The 21,773-nt window shown below is 32.2% G+C and overlaps 1 protein-coding gene across 1 annotated transcript; it reads left to right on the top strand.

Annotated features, from left to right (window-relative positions):
• Positions 1-11,314: 11,314 nt before the first annotated feature.
• Positions 11,315-12,385, top strand: LOC127737922 (uncharacterized; the record flags this gene model as incomplete). The annotated part of the gene is made up of 1 exon (XM_052248881.1): positions 11,315-12,385. A coding segment is annotated over one exon (1,071 nt), but the record flags the coding sequence as incomplete, so codon positions are not given.
• Positions 12,386-21,773: the final 9,388 nt, after the last annotated feature.

The following is a 21,773-nucleotide window of genomic DNA, read 5'->3' as shown; positions in this document are numbered from 1 at the left end:
GTACCAATCGGAACACCAACTGTCTGCTGAAAGATCTATCCATTAAACTCATAAAATATGCTGTCGATCAAAAGGTCCTGCATTTTAATGAAATCATCTTCGGTGTGGGTATGGGTGTGGTTCTTCACAAAGTAAGATTTTAGTGACCTAAAACAATGCAATCGTATTCACGTTTCCAATTTGTGTAGAGAAAGCTCTGTTTAATGAGACGATGTAGTCAATCTGTCAAATGAGTATGACAAATAGTAGTGTAAAGCGTATTAAAATCAAAAGTTTGATATTAATGCAAAAGTGTAAAGATTTGATTGAAGATTTGGTGTACATATTGAAATTTTTAAGATTCCACACCTGATTGAATGTACCTCATCACAATTATCTGAAGTCATTCTGTCACTGTAGAAAGAATGTCGTAAGAACGATAGAAAGATGTTTACTCGAACATCTGACAACCGGGCTGAGATTTCAATTTTTCTTTAGTTATAGAAGTGTGAAGTTGAAAAAAGCCATTAAATCGGACCCTTCTTTGTGATTAAGGTCGAATAAAAACAATACTGGTACCTGTGCATGCATTGAAATATCTTAAAAGAGCTAAGGATATATCTTTGATCAGTCTTTTTACAACAACTGGATCGATGCAACTGCTGATAGAGGTTTCCTCTTCGATGTGATCACCAGCCCAGTAGTCAGCACTTCTGTGTTGAAATGCATTATCATTGATATGGTAATGTTAATGAATTAACTGTCTACAAAACTTTGAATTAGACTGTGTTTTGGTACGAAATGATCTTAAACTTCAACAAAATTATAAACTTGGTATCTTTGATGAGTTTTGTTTTTCAATGCTAAATCCATTTTCTGAGTTTTTTTTATAGTTTCTTTAAAAGATCAATCAAACTTAAAGATTAACATTTTTGCAAAGACAAGGACTTGCTGCAAGGTGATTGCAATCGTACAGTTCTTTTTTTCTGTCGATTTTTACACTGTAAAAAGTGCGTCAACATGTAGCTCTATATGTATCTCATACTGTAAAACATTATTATGTTTAGGATTTCAAACTCATTGCATTAGTATCTGCATTGACCAGAAATAAGACCATGGGGGAACAGGAAACCTCCACCAGTAGTTACACTATTTTTGACATGACAGTCATCATCCACTTGGTACGTTAAATCACAAAGAATCAATACTAGATTGAGAAGACAAAAATTGATTTTAGACATTCTTTTTCTAAGTCTTATTTGAAAAGTTGAAAAGTTGAGAGTTTGTCTTCTCTTTTTGATTCCCACAGATAGGTACAATAATTGCATATTGGATTTACATAGATGGCTAATTGGCAAGGACTTGGCCAAAGGTATTGTATTAATAAGATACAGGACATATGCTGTTAAAATAAAACAAAAATAAAAACGAAAATCAGTGTGTTTGCTCTTACATCCTTGCTTGAAATTCTAAAAGAAATAGGACTACAAGTATTCTGAAGACCTTCTACTCTAGGTTCAATGTGCGTTATCATGTCGGCCAAAGTCTTTTCAGGTTGCTAGATTAATGGATACTTGCTTATCATTGTTGTACCATGTACACTGATTGAACTATTTATTGCACTGAATTTTCTGTTCGAAGGTTTTGAAAATGAAGGTCTACATTGACATTAGGTTCAAGTCCTTTCATGTATCATACAATATACTATTTGATGTCTTTGTGAAATATGCCACCATGATCTATACAAAATTACAGGTTTTCGTATAATATTTGTATTTATATTTCATACATTTTAAATGCTGTCCTGCATACTAGTATTCAAAAAGATGCCAATTGAAAAAACCTTATCTAGCAGAAATGACTTTAATCAAGTTTAGGTATGGAAACTTTAAAAATCAAAAGTTTAAATAAACGGTGCACAACTTCATAGGAAGCCGTTTTACATGATTTGCGGTTAAACAAAATAAAACTACAGGCAATAGGTCAACTTTATTTGATGTATACAATGATTGTACGGTAAACATGTCTGCTTAGAAGGTGTCATTTGTCCTTGACCTCATTTTCATGGTTCATAGATCAATGTTAAGTTTTTGTGTTTTGGTCTGTTTTTCCAAAACTTAATCGTCCTGAACATGTATGAAATATTGCCACTGAACGTTAAGCACCCAACAATCAACTTAAAACTATAAGCAATAAGGTCAGCTATATGTGATTCATGGAATGATTGTAAGGTGTACATGTCTCTCTGGTTGGTTTATCTGACCTTGACCTCATTTTCATGGATCATTGATAATTTATGCGATACTTGTAGTAAAACTTTATCTTTGTGACTAACAACATAAATTAAAATCAAACATGGTTAATAAAGCAGACGAGAAATTTCAGCGTGTGCACTCTTGTGGACATATAACTTCTTGTACAGTAAATAATAAGTTTAAACATTACTCATTTTATCAGTTCCTGTGTTTTATGGTGGAAAAACATGATGACGGACTTACTAGAAATTTCTATTTTGATAAGCTGTAACTTTCCCCCACAAACGGGGGATTGCATATTGCGGGGTTAATTTCTTACTTTATTCAGCATACTCTTTTTCCAGTGGCAGTCATAAATTAGATTTTGCTAATATTCTCCTTCTAAATATTCAGAATATATTTTGACATAGGACAGTGAGAATACAGTAATAAATTAAAATTGTAAAGCACACGTAATATTTAAAATGACGTTCTTATTGCACTCTCTGATACAATATACGGACCCTCCAAGAGTTGCTTTACGCGTTTTTTCACTCAGAGAGAGCTTGACAACCTCCCAAAACGGTATATCGGGTTAAGCTTCCCTATTTTAACCAGACGAGGCTTCATATTGGAACATCCACACAGACAAGCGGACGCCCTCTTTAGAATGGTTTGTTATTACTGGTTGATAGTAGTCTTTGTGACAATATTTTGAGACTCAATCAAACTCTGGGGTTAACTGCACTAAGAGGATATATGCCAAGTGTGTTCAAAACCGCAAGGACCTATGTGTCCATCAATGGACTTGTTTAAAGGAAATTGTTCAAAACGGAAAAAAATATGAAAAGTTGTACCACATGAATATTATCTAATAACATATATTTAACAATACTATCATATTACAACACGCTTTCGGAAACGGTTGGGGAATAGGAATGAGGAGTTCGTCCATCCCTTGATTCGTTCTTTTGTCTGCATTCTGACCGTCCGTTCATTTGTTCTTCTGTCTGCAGTCTGTCCGTTCAGTCGTCTTTCCGTCCCACTTTGGTATCCGCAACATTTTATAAATGCAAATCCATCTATTCCACTTACTATGTTTGATTAAATTTTCTCTAATCTGATAATTTTTTTAATCTCAGTTATTTACAGGGTTCCCCTGGAAAGATCATACACTTCGTCAGTGCTTTGTATGTGACGATGTTATTATTTTATGAGCTTTGATCGAAGTTTTTCTAGTTTTAGATTGAACTCTGAATGCTTAGAAATAAATTCAAACTGTGCCTTTAATTATAATTTTGACCCTTTAAGAGACGTTTTCTTCAATTGTTTGCTCTTTTCAAATGATAACTGCGTACGAATGAATTTTGGTAAAACATATCAATGTCAAATGTTTAAATAGTTAAACATGCAAGTTGATACACGAAAGACATAGCAATGTGTTCTTTTGGACAATAGTATTTGACTGAACAAAGTATGCAAAGTATGCGATATTTATGTTATGGCCATTGGTTTAAAGTACATGTTGTTTAAACAGATGTAAAATTCGTTCTAGTTCACATTTGAAATATTTGCTAATCTTTATACATGGCCACTATAGATATATAATGACGTAGATCCTGAATTTAGTGTACAGTATCAAATGAACAGCAGCATTAAGGTTTGTATAGAACATATTTTATCTTTTAAGCAATTTTTATATTGAGGATTTTATTATATTTTGTTGTTATTAGTTAGGTTGTGTTTTAATCTGATGTCTCATGAATAAGACTTTTTACACATTTCCTAATTATTCACGTGTCATTGTCATAATTATTCAGTTTGTTTCCAATGTAAATTTTCCTTGGTTTGATCTATAATCACTTTGTCAAGAATCTTATTTATTATGTAGACAGTGCAGAGGGATTTTGCTCATTCTAAAAAATATTAAAGGATAGTTTATTTTGTATTCGTCCTAAACAATAACTTAAATCTTGTATAGTTTATAATAGTCAAAAATCATCATCTTTCGAAAAAGTTGTTTGAAACAAAAGGCAAGCTCATCACGATATTGCCCTTCGGACTTTACTGTAGGAATACGAAAGAAACATTTTTATGTTTACATCAATGAGAAGGTTTAATTTAGATACAAAATTAATAAAAATATTATCTAGCATATCGCTGCCGAAAAAAAAGTTTGGAAATTTTTTGAAATTATATTGATTTGTAAATGTAATGATATAAAAGAAATTCTCATTTTGATTAAAGTTTATAATTAGCGCGACAGGTGATAATGTGCATTTCCTGATTTCGTCATATCCTCAATGTAACATACATATAATTGTTCTTGTTTATTGTTTTAGTCCCAAATTTAACTACATTTAACTATTTTCCATTAAATTTATAATATCTTTATATAATTTAATTTTGATTAATCACGTCTTCTTATTGGCTGAAAGTTTATTGTCTATCAGCTCATAGATATACTTTTGTCAAGTGATCGTGACAACATCAACGTTTCATGATTTACTCCTTAAAAATGGAATTTAGAATTAAATTATAAGGAATTACTGTAGTAATGTTTTTGTCTATTCGAAATAACATAAAACATGTTGTGCACACTTTTAAATACATTGTAACCCGCTACGCGTGTTATTCAGTGTGCACTACATTTTTGATATTATTTCTTCATAGAGAGAAAAAATATTACAGTCATTCCTTTGATAAAATTGTTTTATTTTTAAGGCAAATTGTATCAAAATGAAACAGCTTTTACTTCGCATCCCCTGCATCCTTTTAACAACCATGTAAAATAAAAGGTGAAAAAGAAGGATGTCAACGAGTACTCGAATTTTCGATTACCGCCCGGTAATACATTTACTTAGTATTGAATATCAATATGATACCCGACTAATTGGTTTCCTGGTAGGACACTGGTAAAGTTTTCATAAAATTGATCGACTTGTGAACGCCATTCTAATATTTAAATAGTAATCACTGATTAATCATAGTACGAATATGTTTCATGTGTTGGTGCTAACTTGTCATTTAAAATGCCTCCGACATTTTCCGTTTGGAAATAAAAACGGAGTAACGAGATGTATTATTTAAAGTAGTGGTCTTCACGTGAGAGCAGCTTACTACTCTGGGCCGACTTTTTCGGTAAAATGTGCCTTAGCCATTTCCGCATTATTGGTAATTCTATAGTGAATATATATTTGTTTGCAGGACAGTAAGTTACGAAGTTGCGAAACCGACTATTTCATTAAATAGGTGACAATTACGAAAATATTCTTGAATACGAAGAAATGCTTCGCACCCTGTGGTGACCCTCAGTGAAAGACCAGAGACCTCTAATCATAACGCATTTGTGATTGTGTTTTATTACGGACTACAAAATGTAACTGTTGTTTGATCTGGTTTGACTTTGTAATCATTTATATTCAATAGGTGTTTATTAAATTAATGATTATGGTATTCTTTTCTTAATTAATACATGTAGTAAATAAGCTATTAATTATGATATACATTTCCTTAGACAATTATTTAATTCTAGATAATCATGTGGAGGAGTAATGTATATTATAAAACAACCTACAAAGCGTTGAATGAGCATACATTTATAAATTATCAGGGGCTGATCCAGTGATATATTTGGTCACCAGAACAAATTTTGATAAAAAATAAAATACAAAAAATGCTCTTTCCTTGGGTTTGTGAGGGTAGTTACAATGCAAATGTTTACACATGATTTACAAAATTGATTCCAAATTCATGTTTGTTTAATGCACATACATTAGCGTTTATCCTTTCAGTCGTTTTTGACACATTGTTGCTCTGTTTGTTTTTAAATTTTATAGATATTTTATCGAGCGAGTTCCTGAGTATCGCTCGGTAAATCCAACGAGTAGTAATTCTTCATCTAGTTGGCATCCCTAGTAAAAATAGTTGCAAAGTTATGGTTGGTGTTATCAAGCATGTCAGAAGATGATTTTTGGTAGTTCTTAAAAAAACACATTAGGAACAGAAAAAAAATCTGTGCTCCATTGAATATTAGTTGAGGAGAAAATTATCAATTTATTACTTTGAAAATAAACTGAAATGCAACTTTAATTTGAATTGTGGGAAAATTAAGATGATAAGTGCACAAGGATCCTGCACAAAACACAACTCAATAATACCAGCAGATATTTAGATGATAACCTTTTGGTAATCTATAGTTTACATTTAACCGTGATTTAATGCATCCACCAGGACCTAATTTGAGTTTATCCAGTCATCATTTTCTTCTGTTTGAATTTGATAAAAGTTAAAGTGCCGAATATATTTTCATATTTAAGCCTGGTTTTGATTGTTGTTTATATAAGATTTTTGGTCTTTTCTCTTTATATGTTGTAGTGGCAGTAAAACTCATTGCAAGAAATCTCGATAAGAAACAATGGCTGTTGAACATTTTATTTACTGAAAAAAATACATTTTCTGTGCGAAAGCGGTACTTCAACCTTGCCACATTCAAATGGAGAGTTCTTAAGAAAATAGGATTTAAATACAAAATGTTTTAAATGAAATGTTATTCCTCACCCATGCAGAGCAGAATTATTGGATTCGGCTGTCATCTTTTCGTTTTTCTGGAGAAACCTCTGTACAAATATATTAAGAAAAAAGAAAAAAATACTGATAGTAATACAACTATTGATTATTTTACACTTATCGCTTAAAGAGTTGATTTATTTTAATGTTCTTGACTCACTTTTTATTCAATACTCATATCCATCAACCCGAAGTGTTATTCATAAGTAACATATTTCATCTTTTGATAATTTTTATATACAAATGCAAATTTTACCTATTTTGTAAAACAATGTATTTAAGAAAATCGGAACTGCAATGAATTATCTAAAAAGTAATGCATATTTTTCATTTCAACTGAATTTAGTTTTAGGTTTGAAAAGTCCTCATTCATTTTTTGAATTGATATTCAAATTTGCAAAATATAAAAATATGGAGATGTGGTATAATTGCCAATGAGACAACTATCCACCCATGTTCAAATGAAGTGGATGTAAGCAATTATAGGTAATTTTCAACAAAGAGAAGAAAAAAACATACCGTATAGTCGGCTATGAAATATCAGTTTTGAGATTGAAAGAAATTTTTTAAATGGCACAGGTGTGAATAAATTTAAGGGAAATTGGTCGTTCCTCCTGTCAAATTATATGACAATGGTTACAGTTAGATTACAATACAGTTTAATGTATTACCATACTTAACTGAACTAGAACCATAAAAGTTCCAGTTTCAACCTCAGTGGCAAATCGACAATATACTTTTGAAATAAAAAAAAATCGAAGCTGAAAAGCATGTTTGTGTCAATACAAATAAAAGTTCTATAGGTTGCACTTTGTAAATACAGCTGTTTCACAAGCCACGCCTCTTTTGGGGAGATATATAATATTCATAGATATTTTGTTTTGTTTACGTACTTGTTCCCAGATATGATCTCTATGTTCTCATCTCATAGAGACATAACTTGGGAATGTTACCAGCATTTATACACATGGTTGCGGGGAATTTTGAATTCTGAGGGTCACCCAAAATGAAGGAAGGGGTAGTACAGAATTTAAGTATAAGTTTAAACTCTTAGAAGTTCGGGGCATATAAATGTTGAAAATATGCCGCGCAGCCCTATGTTTTGACCTTTGAATAAAATAGTAGTGCATATAAACTTTCCATTCTAGGATTTAATTTTTCACGAAACTTCATAGTAAAAGTGGCACAGTTTTAGCCGTAAAGGGTGTTCCTATGGGAAATTGCATTGTCTATATTTACAGAAATGCAACCTATATTGGGTGAAAAAAAAGAATATCTAGAAATTCACCAAATCTGGTTTATCTCAGAGATTTTAATGAAATTAACTCAAATATAAAGTTTTGTAAATATTTAATTATGATTGAGAAAATCCTGGGCCTTAACTATGATGACTCAGCATAAATTCACAGTTTACAGTATGCATAGTTAACTTTTAGCCCTGAATGCAAAGAAAATTCATAATATATGCATATTTGTAATTTAAATTGTTTAAAAGTGTTTATTTTTACTCTTCGCAGTCATTGAAACTCATAGATCCTTGATAAATATTGTTGTTGGGTTGTTTTTGTCCTGTCGATAACCCAAAAATAAGCCGTAACACCTGAATGTGCTTTTTTGTGACCGCGGCATAAAAAAATACAAGCTAGAAATACAAAAATACCTCAATAAAAATAACAAGAGTGTGTTCTATCCATAATATGTACTGAATATTCCATATTCACAGAAACAGCAGTATTTATTAGCAAACTCGAGGCCCCAGTGGCAAAAAACAGAGAAAAATGCCTACCCCCTGGGTCATAAAACAGATAATTTAACCTTTAAATGCTATAATTTTATTATTATAAAGGTCTTTTGTATTGAAAACAATAACTGTGCTTGGAAGTTATGCAAAAAATATGTAAGCAGCCAGTTCTATAAAACTTTTAGTGAATTCATACATCAGACTGGTAATTTCACACATACAACTTTTGCAAATATGGCTCTGTTTAAACACTTTTAGTTCATATATTAGCTAAATTATGTTAGATATATGGTGAGAGATGATATTTTTGTGACAAGATTTCTGAGCTGACCATTGGAGGCAGAAGCTGTAAACTTTTATTGATAGATAGGCATGAAGGAAGATGTGGACTGGAGACAGATGCAGGATTGGATACTTAATAAAATCTTGAATGTTGGAATTATTAACTACTAAACTTTACATTTATAGTATTCTGAAATGCTTTGAATTTGTTATCAGAACAGTTTCAAACAGGATCTAGACATTGCATGTCAGAAAACATGCACATAGGTTGAACTGATAATAATGAAAGACTTGTTTTCAAATTCTTTAAAAATTGAAACAGGGGTAAGGGGTATAAAATGTACTGTAAAAGAAAAGTTACAGTATATGCAGTGATTTCTTTTGAGTTAACATTCTGATAAATAACTATTGTTTAGAGAAAAAGTGTTTTTCAAGATTTTTCTATTTGAATAAATGTCAGTACAAGTTGCACTTTGTAAATATAGCTGTTTCACAAACCACGCCTCTTTTGGGGAGATATATAATATTCATAGATATTTTGTTTTGTTTACGTACTGGTTCCTAGATATGATCTCTATGTCTTCATCTCATAGAGACATAACTTGGGAATGTTACCAGTATATATTCACATGGTTGCGGGGAATTTTGAATTCCGAGGGTCACCCAAAATGAAGGAAGGGGTAGTACGGAATTTAAGTATAAGTTTAACTCTTAGAAGTTCGGGGCATATAAATGTTGCAAATATGACGCACACCCCTATGTTTTGACCTTTGAATAAAACAGTAGTGCATATCAACTTTCCATTCTAGGATATAATTTTTCACGAAACTTCATAGTGAAAGTGGCACAGTTTTAGCCGTAAAGGGAGTTCCTATGGGAAATTGCATTGTCTATATTTACAGAAATGAACCTATAAGAAAAAAGAAGGACGAAAGATACCAGAGGGACAGATGCAGGATTGGATACTTAATATAGTCTTGAATGTTGGAATACTTGTATATTTATCTTCATATAAGAATTATGTTATCTAATGAAAACACAAATGACATTTGGTATAACAAATTAAAAAGTTAGGGTTGCAAGTATCATACAATTTACTTTTCATCAATATAATTGAGACAATTATCCTCATATTCAACCGGATATGCGTCACTTTTGCCAAAAGTGTTTTGGAATAGGGTTCAAATAGGTTAGGCATTTAATTCAGGCGTGAATTGTGTCTATTTCTTTAGTTAATTTAGAAAAAGACTACATATTAGTGTATAAAAATATGGCAATTTGGCAAGATTGCAATTGGAACAACTGTCCACCAGAGTTCAAATTTTGAAGATATAAGCAGTTATAGGTCACCGTACGGTCTACGTTAATGAGAAAACCTATACCGTATAGTCAGCTATAATAGGCCCCGACATGAATGTGAAATAGTATAATCGAGTAACAATACAAATATGGCGATATGGCAAGATTGCAATTGGAACAACTGTGCACCAGAGTTAACATTTTGAAGATATAAGCAGTTATAGGTCACCGTACGGTCTTAAATAATGAGAAAAACCTATGCCGTTTAGTCAGCTATAATTGGCCCGACATGAATATGAAATAATATAATCGAGTACCAATACAATTTACGAAAAACAAATATGGCAGTCATGAAACAGAGACAACCTTTGAGTTTCAGGCTCCCGACATGGGACAGGCACGTACCGAATGTGGCTGGGTTAAACATGTTTATTATCATTCAACCCTTCACCTAACCTTAAACGCAGAATAATGTACAAGTATCATGTGGTGAATATGACAATTCATAACAACTAGAAATGTGCAATATATGTGTTATAGCCCGTTAGCATCATTCGCTTAAATACTTATATATTTATCTTCATATGTAAATTGTGTAATATATTTTCAGTGAAAGCATATGAACGTAAATTATTAAAATCTTATCTTCTAAATTTTAAATATATATACGTTTACATTTGATTTGTTTTCTTGTACAGTTTTTTATGTGACTTAAGTGACTTGACAAGAAATTGTATACACTTTAGATGGCAGTCGTACAATTGTAACTACATGTAACTGACCATTCAAATGGTTCAATAAATATATTTGAAAAGATATGTCACGATGTGAAAAAACATGACGACTTTCCTGTATTTTATTCATCAGACGAAAACAATCTTATTTTGCTGTTTAACATTATCCAGCAATTAAAATATGTCTCATTTGTTGGTAGTTAAATATGTATAAGCTATTATATTTTGTTTTACAGATGAAATATCTGTTATTGCTTGCCTTATGTGCTGTGGTTGTATTGACAGAAGAACCAAAAAAGATAAGATCAACAACATCTGACCACATTGTTGCTGGTCTTAATGCAGGCAAAGAAATCGCAAGTTTTTTCGAAAATAATACGGAAATACCAAAAGTTTTGTCAAGCCTAGCAAAAAATGTTGCACCTTTTCTAGGAGTGATAGGTCCATTGGTGTCATTTATTGCTGGATTTTTTAATAAACCTGGACCTTCAGCAGAATTACTGGCTATTCAACGACTTGCAAAAGATATTGACCATCGATTTGATAAAGTTGATTCACAATTTGCCGAGGTTAAAAGGTTAATTCAATGGAATACAGTCAGAGTTCAGTATAGTAGCCTTGAACAGAAAATTAATGCCGTCTATCGTAAGTACAAAGAAATGTATAGTGCGCCTACCAGTGCAATTGCTGGCGAGAAAGTCTTATTCATTACCAATTACGAGAGTGATTTTCAGAATAGTGGTATTAAGCTTTATGAAGGCGTAATGAATGTTGGAAATGTATTTGGTGATGGACTTCTCAATCCTTGTATGAAATTCACTCTTTATGACAGAAAACAATGCGGAACTTTCAGTTCTGGTATATTGAAATTGTTATTGCGTGCAGCAGAAGTAGAACTTGCGTACCTTCAGGTGAAAGGTCTAGGAAAAAATGTACCTTATCATACCAGCCAATGGAAATCTCGTCTGGATGAAATTCGATCTGCAATGAGTCATGCAGACTCAACGATAGCCAGCAAATATCACGACCAGTCGGGTGCTGACATCGACAAATATGCTCTCGATCACTCAACTAATGATATGAATAATCATGACTTCGCCAATAATTTATACAATTTCATTGCAAAGAAGTATTATTGGCGCGACTGGTTGGTCATCGCCTACAAAGATGTTACTGGAGATGATAAACACTACCAGCATGAATGTAGTGGACACCTCAAGTTTAGGGACCACAGCCGCAATATTGTTGTCGCTAGTGTAGACAAGAGAAAGTCACACATGGATTTGAATAAAGCAAAAGCAGTTGTTAATGGTGTCACTGACCATACATCACACCATCAACATCGACCGAACCCCCATAAGATCATTTACCACAGATTTAATGCTCATGAGGCATATGATACGTTTGCAAGTGCAGCTAAAAGTGGCTGTAGTCCTTATGCTGCTGCAGGTGTGGTACAGAACGAGGCATCGCCGTCATACGCGGCAGCAAGTAGCAGATTTGTTTTACGAAATGCCAAGTATAATCATATTCACATATTTGGATAAAATATTGATATGAATTAAAGTTATGACATTTATATTTGTATCAGATTTTAACTGTCATATTATTAATTTTACCACGAAGTAAAAACAGTCTGAATAGAACTATTAACCCATCTACAGTATAAGGCAATTATTAAGATTGGTATATACTTCAAGGATTTTGTTTTATATGTTCTTGATTTCATGCATTAGAACTAATTCTGAAAAAGAGGTGACTTCATTTTGTTAAACTATAAGTAGCACACCCCAACAGCATTTTCTGATTAAATATTGCAGAGTCTGTGGATTCTATCATCCTTTCCTCAACGGAAAATTTCAATAACTGAGTTAAGGGTCCTGGATTGTAAATTTCAATTCATATTTTCTTTTGAAGGAAAATTAATATAATCATCAAACTTCTTAGTGAGATGATAGAGATGATGATGATGATGATGATGATGATGATGATGATGATGATGATGATGATGATGATGATGATGATGATGATGATGATGATGATGATGATGATGATGATGATGATGATGATGATGATGATGATGATGATGATGATGATGATGATGATGATGATGACGATGATACCGACGACGACGACGATGCTGATGGTGACGATAATCATGCTTTATATTTTATTGCTACATCTGAACAGACAAAAAGTTATACTGTCACGTAGGGGATATATATCAAATGTGTGCAAAACGCAAGGACGTATGTGTCCATCAAAAGACACGAACAATCGAAATTGTCCGAAACAGAAAAAAGGGAATGAAAAGTTGTACCACATGACAATTTCCATAACAGATTTTGAAAATACTATTATTATACAACCCGCCATCTGTGGCGGTCGGGAATAGGGATGGATATTCCGTCCGACCGTTCGTTCAACCGTGAGCAGTCTGTCCGTTTAGTCGTCGGTCCGTCCAACTTTGTATCCGGAACTCATCCTGAACTGCTTGACGAAATATTGTGAATCCTACTCCTATAATGTCCGTTTACACCATCTTCTTAATTCCTAAACCGAATGATTGTTTAGATTTAGCAAATGAGGAACTTTGTCAATGCTTGGTCTGGAAGTATCTGCAAATCCATCTAACACCCTCATAGCAAATGCATTTTTGCCTTATCTTATATGTATGATGCCATTTTTTATCTGAACTATGTTTTGGTTTTGCCTAGGCTTATCGAAGACTTTGTCATTACTTAGTATAGGGCGGAGTTATTATTTCATTGGATTTTTCAAAGTACTTCTAGTTTTAGATTGATCTCAATATGCTCAGAAATTAATTCAAACTTTTATTATAATGTTACGATTTAAGAGACGTTTTCTTTAATTGTGTATATAAAAAGAAGATGTGGTATGATTGCCAATGAGACAACTCTCCACAATAGACCAAATGACACAAAAATTAACAACTATAGGTCACCCACTATTTTCTACATAGGAAAATGCCTGTACCAAGTCAGGAATATGACAGTTGTCCATTCGTTTGATGTGTTTGTGCTTTTGATTTTGCCATTTGATTAGGGACTTTCCGTTTTGAATTTTCCTCGGAGTTCAGTATTTTTGTGATTTAACTTTTCACCGTACGGCCTTCAACAATGAGCAAAGCCCATACCGCATAGTCAGCTACAAAAGGCTCCGAAATGACAAATGGAAAACAATTCAAACGAGAAAACTAACGGCCTAATTTTCGTACAAAATATATAGTGAACGAAAAACAAATATGAAACACAGCAACGGAGTTAAACTAGTTTGAATGCGCCAACCCTCCCCCTAATATGGGACAGTGGTGTAACAGTACAACATAAGAACAAACTATAAAAGTCCGTTGAAAAAGGCTTAACTCATCAGATAGATACAAATAGAAATATATCCAACAAAAACACAAAATGGATGTGGACGGGTACTTGTACATGCCAACAACAAAAAGACACTCAGCACAGATATGAGAGTACTCGTAGTTACTGGCATCTAGTTCAAAGCCAATAACAATTAATAAAAAAAAATTATGCATCTAAGACTAAATTATCAATTGGTACACATCCAACATCCTATGAATTTAGTGTAAAGACATCATAATCAGTCAGAGAAAAACATGACCTTGTGCAATGCCAAATACAGGTATCGACAGATTGTAGAGCCATGAATATGTATATAACAATAATATTTAGTTTGATTTTAATTTCCTGATAACAAAATCAATATTAATACCAGTTTAAACACTACTCAAAGATCTAATTACAGTATTGAATTAATAACCTTTTCGAATAAGTTTATTTAAAGAATCGATAAGTTTATCGGGATCGTTTCTAAATTTCCGGGCTCGGAAAACAAAATCTCCGTAAAAATGAGGATGTGGTATCCCGTTTGAAATAAGTTTTCTAGAGGTACAACGAAACTTCAAAACCAAATCTTTATATCTATGAAAGAATTTAGTAAAGGTTTTAAATAATTTGTGGTAACGAAATCCCCGACTTAATAATTTACCAGTAATACATTATAGATTACGTTCATTAAAATCCAAAACGTCACAACATATACGGGCATAGCGAACGAGTTGTGATATACATCACCATCCAAAAAAGGAAAATTAACAAAAGGGAACGAAAATTCCTCCCTTTTGTCGTATATTTTAGTGTAGAGTTTCCCGTGTAAGACTGAAACATTTAAATCTAGGAAAGGACAGTTTTTACCGTTTATATTTGATTTAATTTTTAGTAAGTTCCTTTGGGTAAATTTCGGCAGTATATTTAGAAAATTCTTGATTATTTAACGAAAAAATATCATCAAGATAACGGTAAGCGTTGTTGAATTTATCAATAAAATGCAATTTAGGCGGTTCTTTACTGAGTTTGGTCATAAACTGTGATTCATAACAGTACAAGAACAAGTCTGCTATTAAAGGGGCTCAATTAGTGCCCATAGAAATACCTATAAACTTTATTGCCGAAACGTACATAGATATTATGCACGTTTAAAAATGTGTACGATTATACATTTGAAAAAAAATATGTCACGGTCAAATGGTTTATTCGTTTAACATTTATTGATACATAATAGACATAGCAATGTGTTTCTTTTGGACAATAGTATCTTGCTAAAAAAAAAAGTATGCAAAGTTATAATCTACATTTTTTTTATTTTCTTTTTTTTGTATCTTTAGTTATCAATGACAAATATTGAGTTATAGACAACACGTTGTATTTTACAAACATTAAAGTTAAGAGAAACATAGAAGAAGTTGCGTGGTATGTATATATAGGTCTTTGTGTCATGACCCTTGGTTTGACGTAGATATTGTTTGAACAGATGTAAAGTTCGTTCTATTTTACATTTGAATTATGTTAAAATTTACACGTGACCACTATAGATATATCATAAGATAGATCAAGAATTAAGTTTACAGAATCACATGAACAGCGAGCAGTATAAAGGTTTGTCTAGACACTATTTTATTTTTTGAGAATTTAGTTATATATATATATATATATATAATTTACAGATCTAACATTGTTGGGCTGATGTTTAGACGAGTTGTATATACAGAATGTACACAGCCATGTATCACCATTACTGCTGGTGATCCGATGGATTAATCTGTTGTAGAGTTGTCACTAGTTCAGACGTACTTATAAATATAATTATTTCTGTGACTGTATCTTGCATTAATTTGAGGATCCTTTACAATAGATATTTCAGCTGATCTGTAACAATTCCATCTTCATGTCTTATATATCATGTACTGTATTACGACGCTAGATTAAAACTGACAAGGAAAGGTAACACTCGGCCACCGAAAGCTTTATTATTGTGAAGCCGAGGAGGTGGTCGTGTGGTCTAGCGCGTCGGATACAGTGCAGGCGATTTGGTGTCACGATATCTCAGTAGCATGAGTTCGAATCATATATATATACAGCACAAACAACGTTTTCCAAAAGACCTAAAAAGTGAAAAAGTATATTTTAACAAAACGCATTTGACTAACAGGTCGAACAACAGATGTTCTTAAACCCTGCTGACTGCCATTGGCGATTGCCAAATAAACGGATCACAAGATGTTACAAAATGGATCTTTTAAAATTATTAATTTAATACTAATCAGAAAACAATAAACTTGCGGAAAAGATGGTATACCGCAAACAAAAGGTGCAAAAATTAGTACACCATATCCGGATTTCGACAATTAATGTCTCTTCAGTAAACGGTATTTGGAAGGCCATATAATTTACCTGAATTATTAATTTAATACCAAATAGAAATATATATATATATATATATACATAATAACTTTAAATATCGGCACAACAGTGTTAAATCTGCAAATTTACGGAAGCAAATTTTTGTTCTTCCCCATATATATATTATAACGATATACATATATATATATATGTTCAAAAGACCAAATGAGTGAACAAAGTATATGTCAACAAAACATTGCTGACTGTCATTGGCGATTGCCAAATAAACGGATCACCGATGTAATAAATGGATCTTAATTATAAATTTAATACTAAACAGAAAACAATATATATATATATATATATATATATATATATATATATATCGTTTTTGGCCTGGTTGTAATATTAGTCTGATGTCTCATGACTTTTTCACAAATCTCCTTCTTGTTCAGTTCGCATGTCCATGTGATAATTATTCATTTGGTTTTATCAGGAATAAATAATTTCCAATGTCATTCTCCCTTGATTTGATATATAATCATTTTATTAGCAATCTTATCCATTATGTGGACAGTGCAGTGGGATTTTGCAGAGGGATTGTGAACAGTACAGAGAGATGTAGCTTTTTCTAGAAAATATAAAAGGATAGTTTATTTTGTATTCGTACTTAAACATTTGTTAAATTATATATTGTATATAATAGTGGAAAATCTTCATCTTTTGAAAAAATAGGTTGAAATAAAGACAACATTATCGCGATATTGAACTGAAGACTTTACTGTAGGATTATTACGCTACCGGTATCGCTCCTTTCTGGGTGCATGCGATTCTCTCCTGTTTTGTCTGTTAACTTTATTTGTCTCTACCTAATCGATTTACGAGGTTAAAGCATAGGTAGTCTGTTGTCACCACAATTTAACTGCAATGCTTATCTATCAGTCTTCATAAATGTTAATGCCTAATTCTTTCTGATAACGGCTGCATATGAATAGACGGCGGTGATGGAAATATTAAATCATTCAGCCTCTTAAACACAACGTTCGATATGTTTTCGTGTCTTTACAATTGGCCATGTATCTATCTATGATTGTGTGATTCTCACATTGGTATACCCTATTTTTCCAAAGAAAAAAGTGACTATTGTAAGAGATATTTCGGTCATATTTGATCCCTAAGTCCCGTTCGTACGTTTATACAAAACAATGCCCACTTATAACTGAAACGGTAACTTAAATTTGAATTGATATGTACGATGGTATTGGTAATTGAATTACAATTGAAATTTCAATAATAACATAATTTTTTAAAAAATCGAATAAAAAAAAATTTCCCTTCTGAATTATAAAAATACATGTTAAATAAATGATAAAAAGTAAGGATGTCAAAGAATACTGTAGAATTTCAAATATCGCACGGAAGTACCGTGTTTCGAATATCAAAATGACACTCGACTAGACGTTTTTCAGTTGCGGAGTCACGAGATATATACTTTAAATTATTGGTCGTCCTTCTGCATCTCTATATCACTCTGCTCAGCTCTGAATAAAATTGCATATCACGGCTTTGTGACGTCAAATACGTTAACCCTGCCTAAATAACTTTGACACGGACATATCACCGACGTCATAATATATGAACCGACGTTGGTAAATTTGACCCGAACTTATCACGTCATCTTCCTGTTTGCGGGTGAAACAAAGAAAGAACCCGTTTTTATCATGCATAATACGCAAATACAACCCGATAAATTGATTATCTGGTTGTCTGCATATTCATATTGTAAAATAAAGATCAGCTGCTCGACACAATATGAAGTCTTTTAGATCTCGTTCGGTGCTCTCACTCGACAAAAAGCTTCATGTTGTGACTCGCAGCTGATATTTTATGATATCAATATGCAGACAACCTGATAATCGGTACGTAGTGGCATACAAGTAGAAAAATAAATTGAAGTTGGTACTCCAGGAATTTATTCGCATAGCAACATTTTAAACCAATTTTACACAAAGCTTCTATGGTCTGCTGTACTCGTCGTTTGCTACTTAAGAAGGAAAATAATAACATTGAGTGGAATGTTTGTTTTTATTTCAATTTATTTCTTTTCTTTACTTTTTACCAGAACGTTTTTCCGTGAGGGGGAGGTACTATTTTGTCACTAGATTTCCCACTGAAAGCTTTTATGCTATCCTTGATCTAGGATATTTTTTTAAATTTGGATTTTGCCCTTTAGCCTCCAAATCAACAAGCCTTTTATTTTTTCGAAGTTAATTTTGAAACCAGAGGCTTTTTTATATATTTCCAATATTTCAAAGACTTTTTCAGCCGATTGTTCGGATTTGTTTATAACTTGTGTTTCGCCCGCAAACATTGATAATTTAGTTTAAATATGACTGTTTTACGTTGGTATATTGATTCCCTGTATTTCTACATTTGTGCGAATGGCATATGCCATTGGTTCCTCTTGTATTAGGAATAAATCGGGGGCTATAGGACATCCTTGTCTTATTGATCTGCTTATTGAAAAGGATTTAGACAGAAACCCATTTGTTTTAATACAAATGTTGGCATTTTTAAAAATCATTTTTGTCCAGCTACAAAAATTATAACCAACATTGAAGCCCTCCATAACCGTTATCAGCCATCCCCATTCGACTTTATTAAATGCTTTTTGCTGGTCTAGAAATATTATTAATCCCTCTATATCCTCATTTTCTACATATTCAATAATATCCTGTAAAAGTCTATTTCCCTCACTTAAATTTCTTCCCTTTAAAATCCCTTTTTCATCAGTGAATAATCTTATTTAACAACGGTTTTATACGCTCTGCCAATATCTTGATATAATTTTGAAATCCGTATCCATCAAGCTTAAAGGCTTCAAATTTTTGTGTGTTTTTTTTTAATTATCGTTCCCCTCCCTTATGTAGTAAAGTAAACATTCCCTGGTATTGCGATTTACTGAGTCTATTTTCGTCAAATACTTCCTTAACTACTTCAGTGAAATCCGTTTTGATAAGGTCCCAGTATATTTGATAAAATTCCGGTATAATCCCATCCCTTCCCGATGACTTATCTATCTAAAGATTTTAGCTGTCTATGTTAATCATCCAAAGTCAATGTGTCGTTCTATAGTTTGTCTATCATCGTCCGTCAGTTTCCTGTCGATACATCCGATAGGTTTTTCTGCCTTGTTTTCGTCTTAACCCTCAGTGCTTATCAATTCGGAGTAAAAAATGACCTGATGTGATAGTATTGAATCAATGTTATTTTATATTTACCGTCCGAGCATTTTATACGATTCCATAATTAGTTTTTAGATTATTATTTTTTTCTAAAATACAAATATATTGTTATTTTAAATGAGAGCAAACAACTTCCGTAATGAGTCGATTCTGATTAATATGATTATTAATTTAAGATCTTAATCCTGTCCATTCTTTCCTACTTGTTATAATTACTCATTTACGAAAACATTTGTTTTAATAATTGCCAAAAAGACAAAAGCAGTAAAAAAAATGACTATGAATGGCAATATGTGTCGATCTTATTTTGTTGAATAGTGTTGATTATTACAATTTACTCTATCTAATATTGCTTTCGTTAAAACACTTAAATCAGAGGAAATTGTCACTGAAGGCAATAACTAGCTAAAGGAGTAGACAAACTGACTTTGATTATGTTGACCACTCTGTAGATCTTATATAGCTGATTGACTTTGGTGTTTAAAGTTTGAATTCTAGTTGTGTTTTATAGTTACCCAACATCTTGTTTTTGTTTATTGTTTTAGCTGTGTACAGTTTCTCTTAATCGACCATAAGTTTTAGCAAAACACAAAGGATATACTCATCATTAGAAGGGAGGAAGTTGACAAAAGATTCATGCCAGATTTGACTTTCTTGTAGATTTTGTCTGGCTAAGTATTTTTGTTGTAATAAGTTTTTTCTCGATTGATTGCAGTTTCAAGATTACCTTTCATTAGACTTAAAAACGAGTAACAGCTATTAAATTTTCCATCTATTTATAAAGTTTTCAATACAAATAACTTAAATATGCTACATTAACTTCTATCCAATGGCCCAAGGTGCTGTATGATTCACCTGGTATGTTTGCGTAAAATTGATACAATATTAGAATAAAATTTCATTTCAAGCAAAAACGCAAAATCAAATTTTTAATCAACAGTGTTCTATATTCTATAGTATAGTGTATTTATGTCCCTTCAGTTTTTTTTATCTATTCATCATAAGAATGATAAGTTTTGGTTCCAATTTGCCCAGTAATTTCAGAGAACCAGATTTTGCCCTGTAGGCCAGGCCAATTAATAAACTCGGTAAAAATCGTCGTTTAGAGTCATTTTAAGTATTTTTGTGATTTTATATTTGAAATAGTTTTCAATTTAAATAACTGTAAAATTTGCCAAAAGCTGACATTTAATTTCTGTTCTGAAACTTTTAAGATAGACGAAACACATACCGACACCTACCGACCATAATATACCGGTACATTAAGCCAAGAACTTTCATTTTAATTTCAATGTTCTATTTTTACCAGTTACAATTTTTATAAGGTGGCGACAGAATATGGGCTTTTTACTGGACATATGCTTTGCATTATTACTGTTAACTTTGATTACATTTGATTATGCAGTTTCAAACGGAAATATTGTAGACCGACAATGTATAATATGATGAAAATGACGAACGCCCAGTGTTTGTATGAACACATAAAGCTCTTATGATCCAGGTGAGTTTAAAGGAACGATCTTTGAATCATGATCAGTAAGATTTGTTTTACATTTTGTCTTTAGCATTAGAAAAAATGATGATTTCTAGGCATTTTCTACGATATGGGAATGGCTACAAAAGGCTACTGTGACGATATTGACCACTTACCTCCTTGTTGTAAAACTATATGTATAATGCCTAGGAAAACAGCCTTTAAGTTAGTACTTATTTCAAATGATTCAAAGTTTCATGAACACTAAATACAAACAAAAAATATATATGATGTTTTAAGTCAGAACAGGAGACAACCCGGCTGATGATTAACTGAAATACACATGAGTGAAATCATGTCAGTAAATTATTTCTGTTCTTAAAATGATTTTGACATTCTAATTAAAAGAAAGAATTACATTTAAGTTATAAAATTTCGTAATTTTGTCACAAGGGATCAAAACATAGATGATTCTTAGGCATTTCCAACTACACCA

The sequence above is a fragment of the Mytilus californianus genome, unplaced genomic scaffold (genome assembly GCF_021869535.1).
Source record: "Mytilus californianus isolate M0D057914Y unplaced genomic scaffold, xbMytCali1.0.p SCAF_1, whole genome shotgun sequence".
Classification (NCBI taxonomy): domain Eukaryota; kingdom Metazoa; phylum Mollusca; class Bivalvia; order Mytilida; family Mytilidae; genus Mytilus; species Mytilus californianus.
Note: the sequence above shows the minus strand (reverse complement) of the source record. Positions and strands in the feature narration are given on the sequence as shown.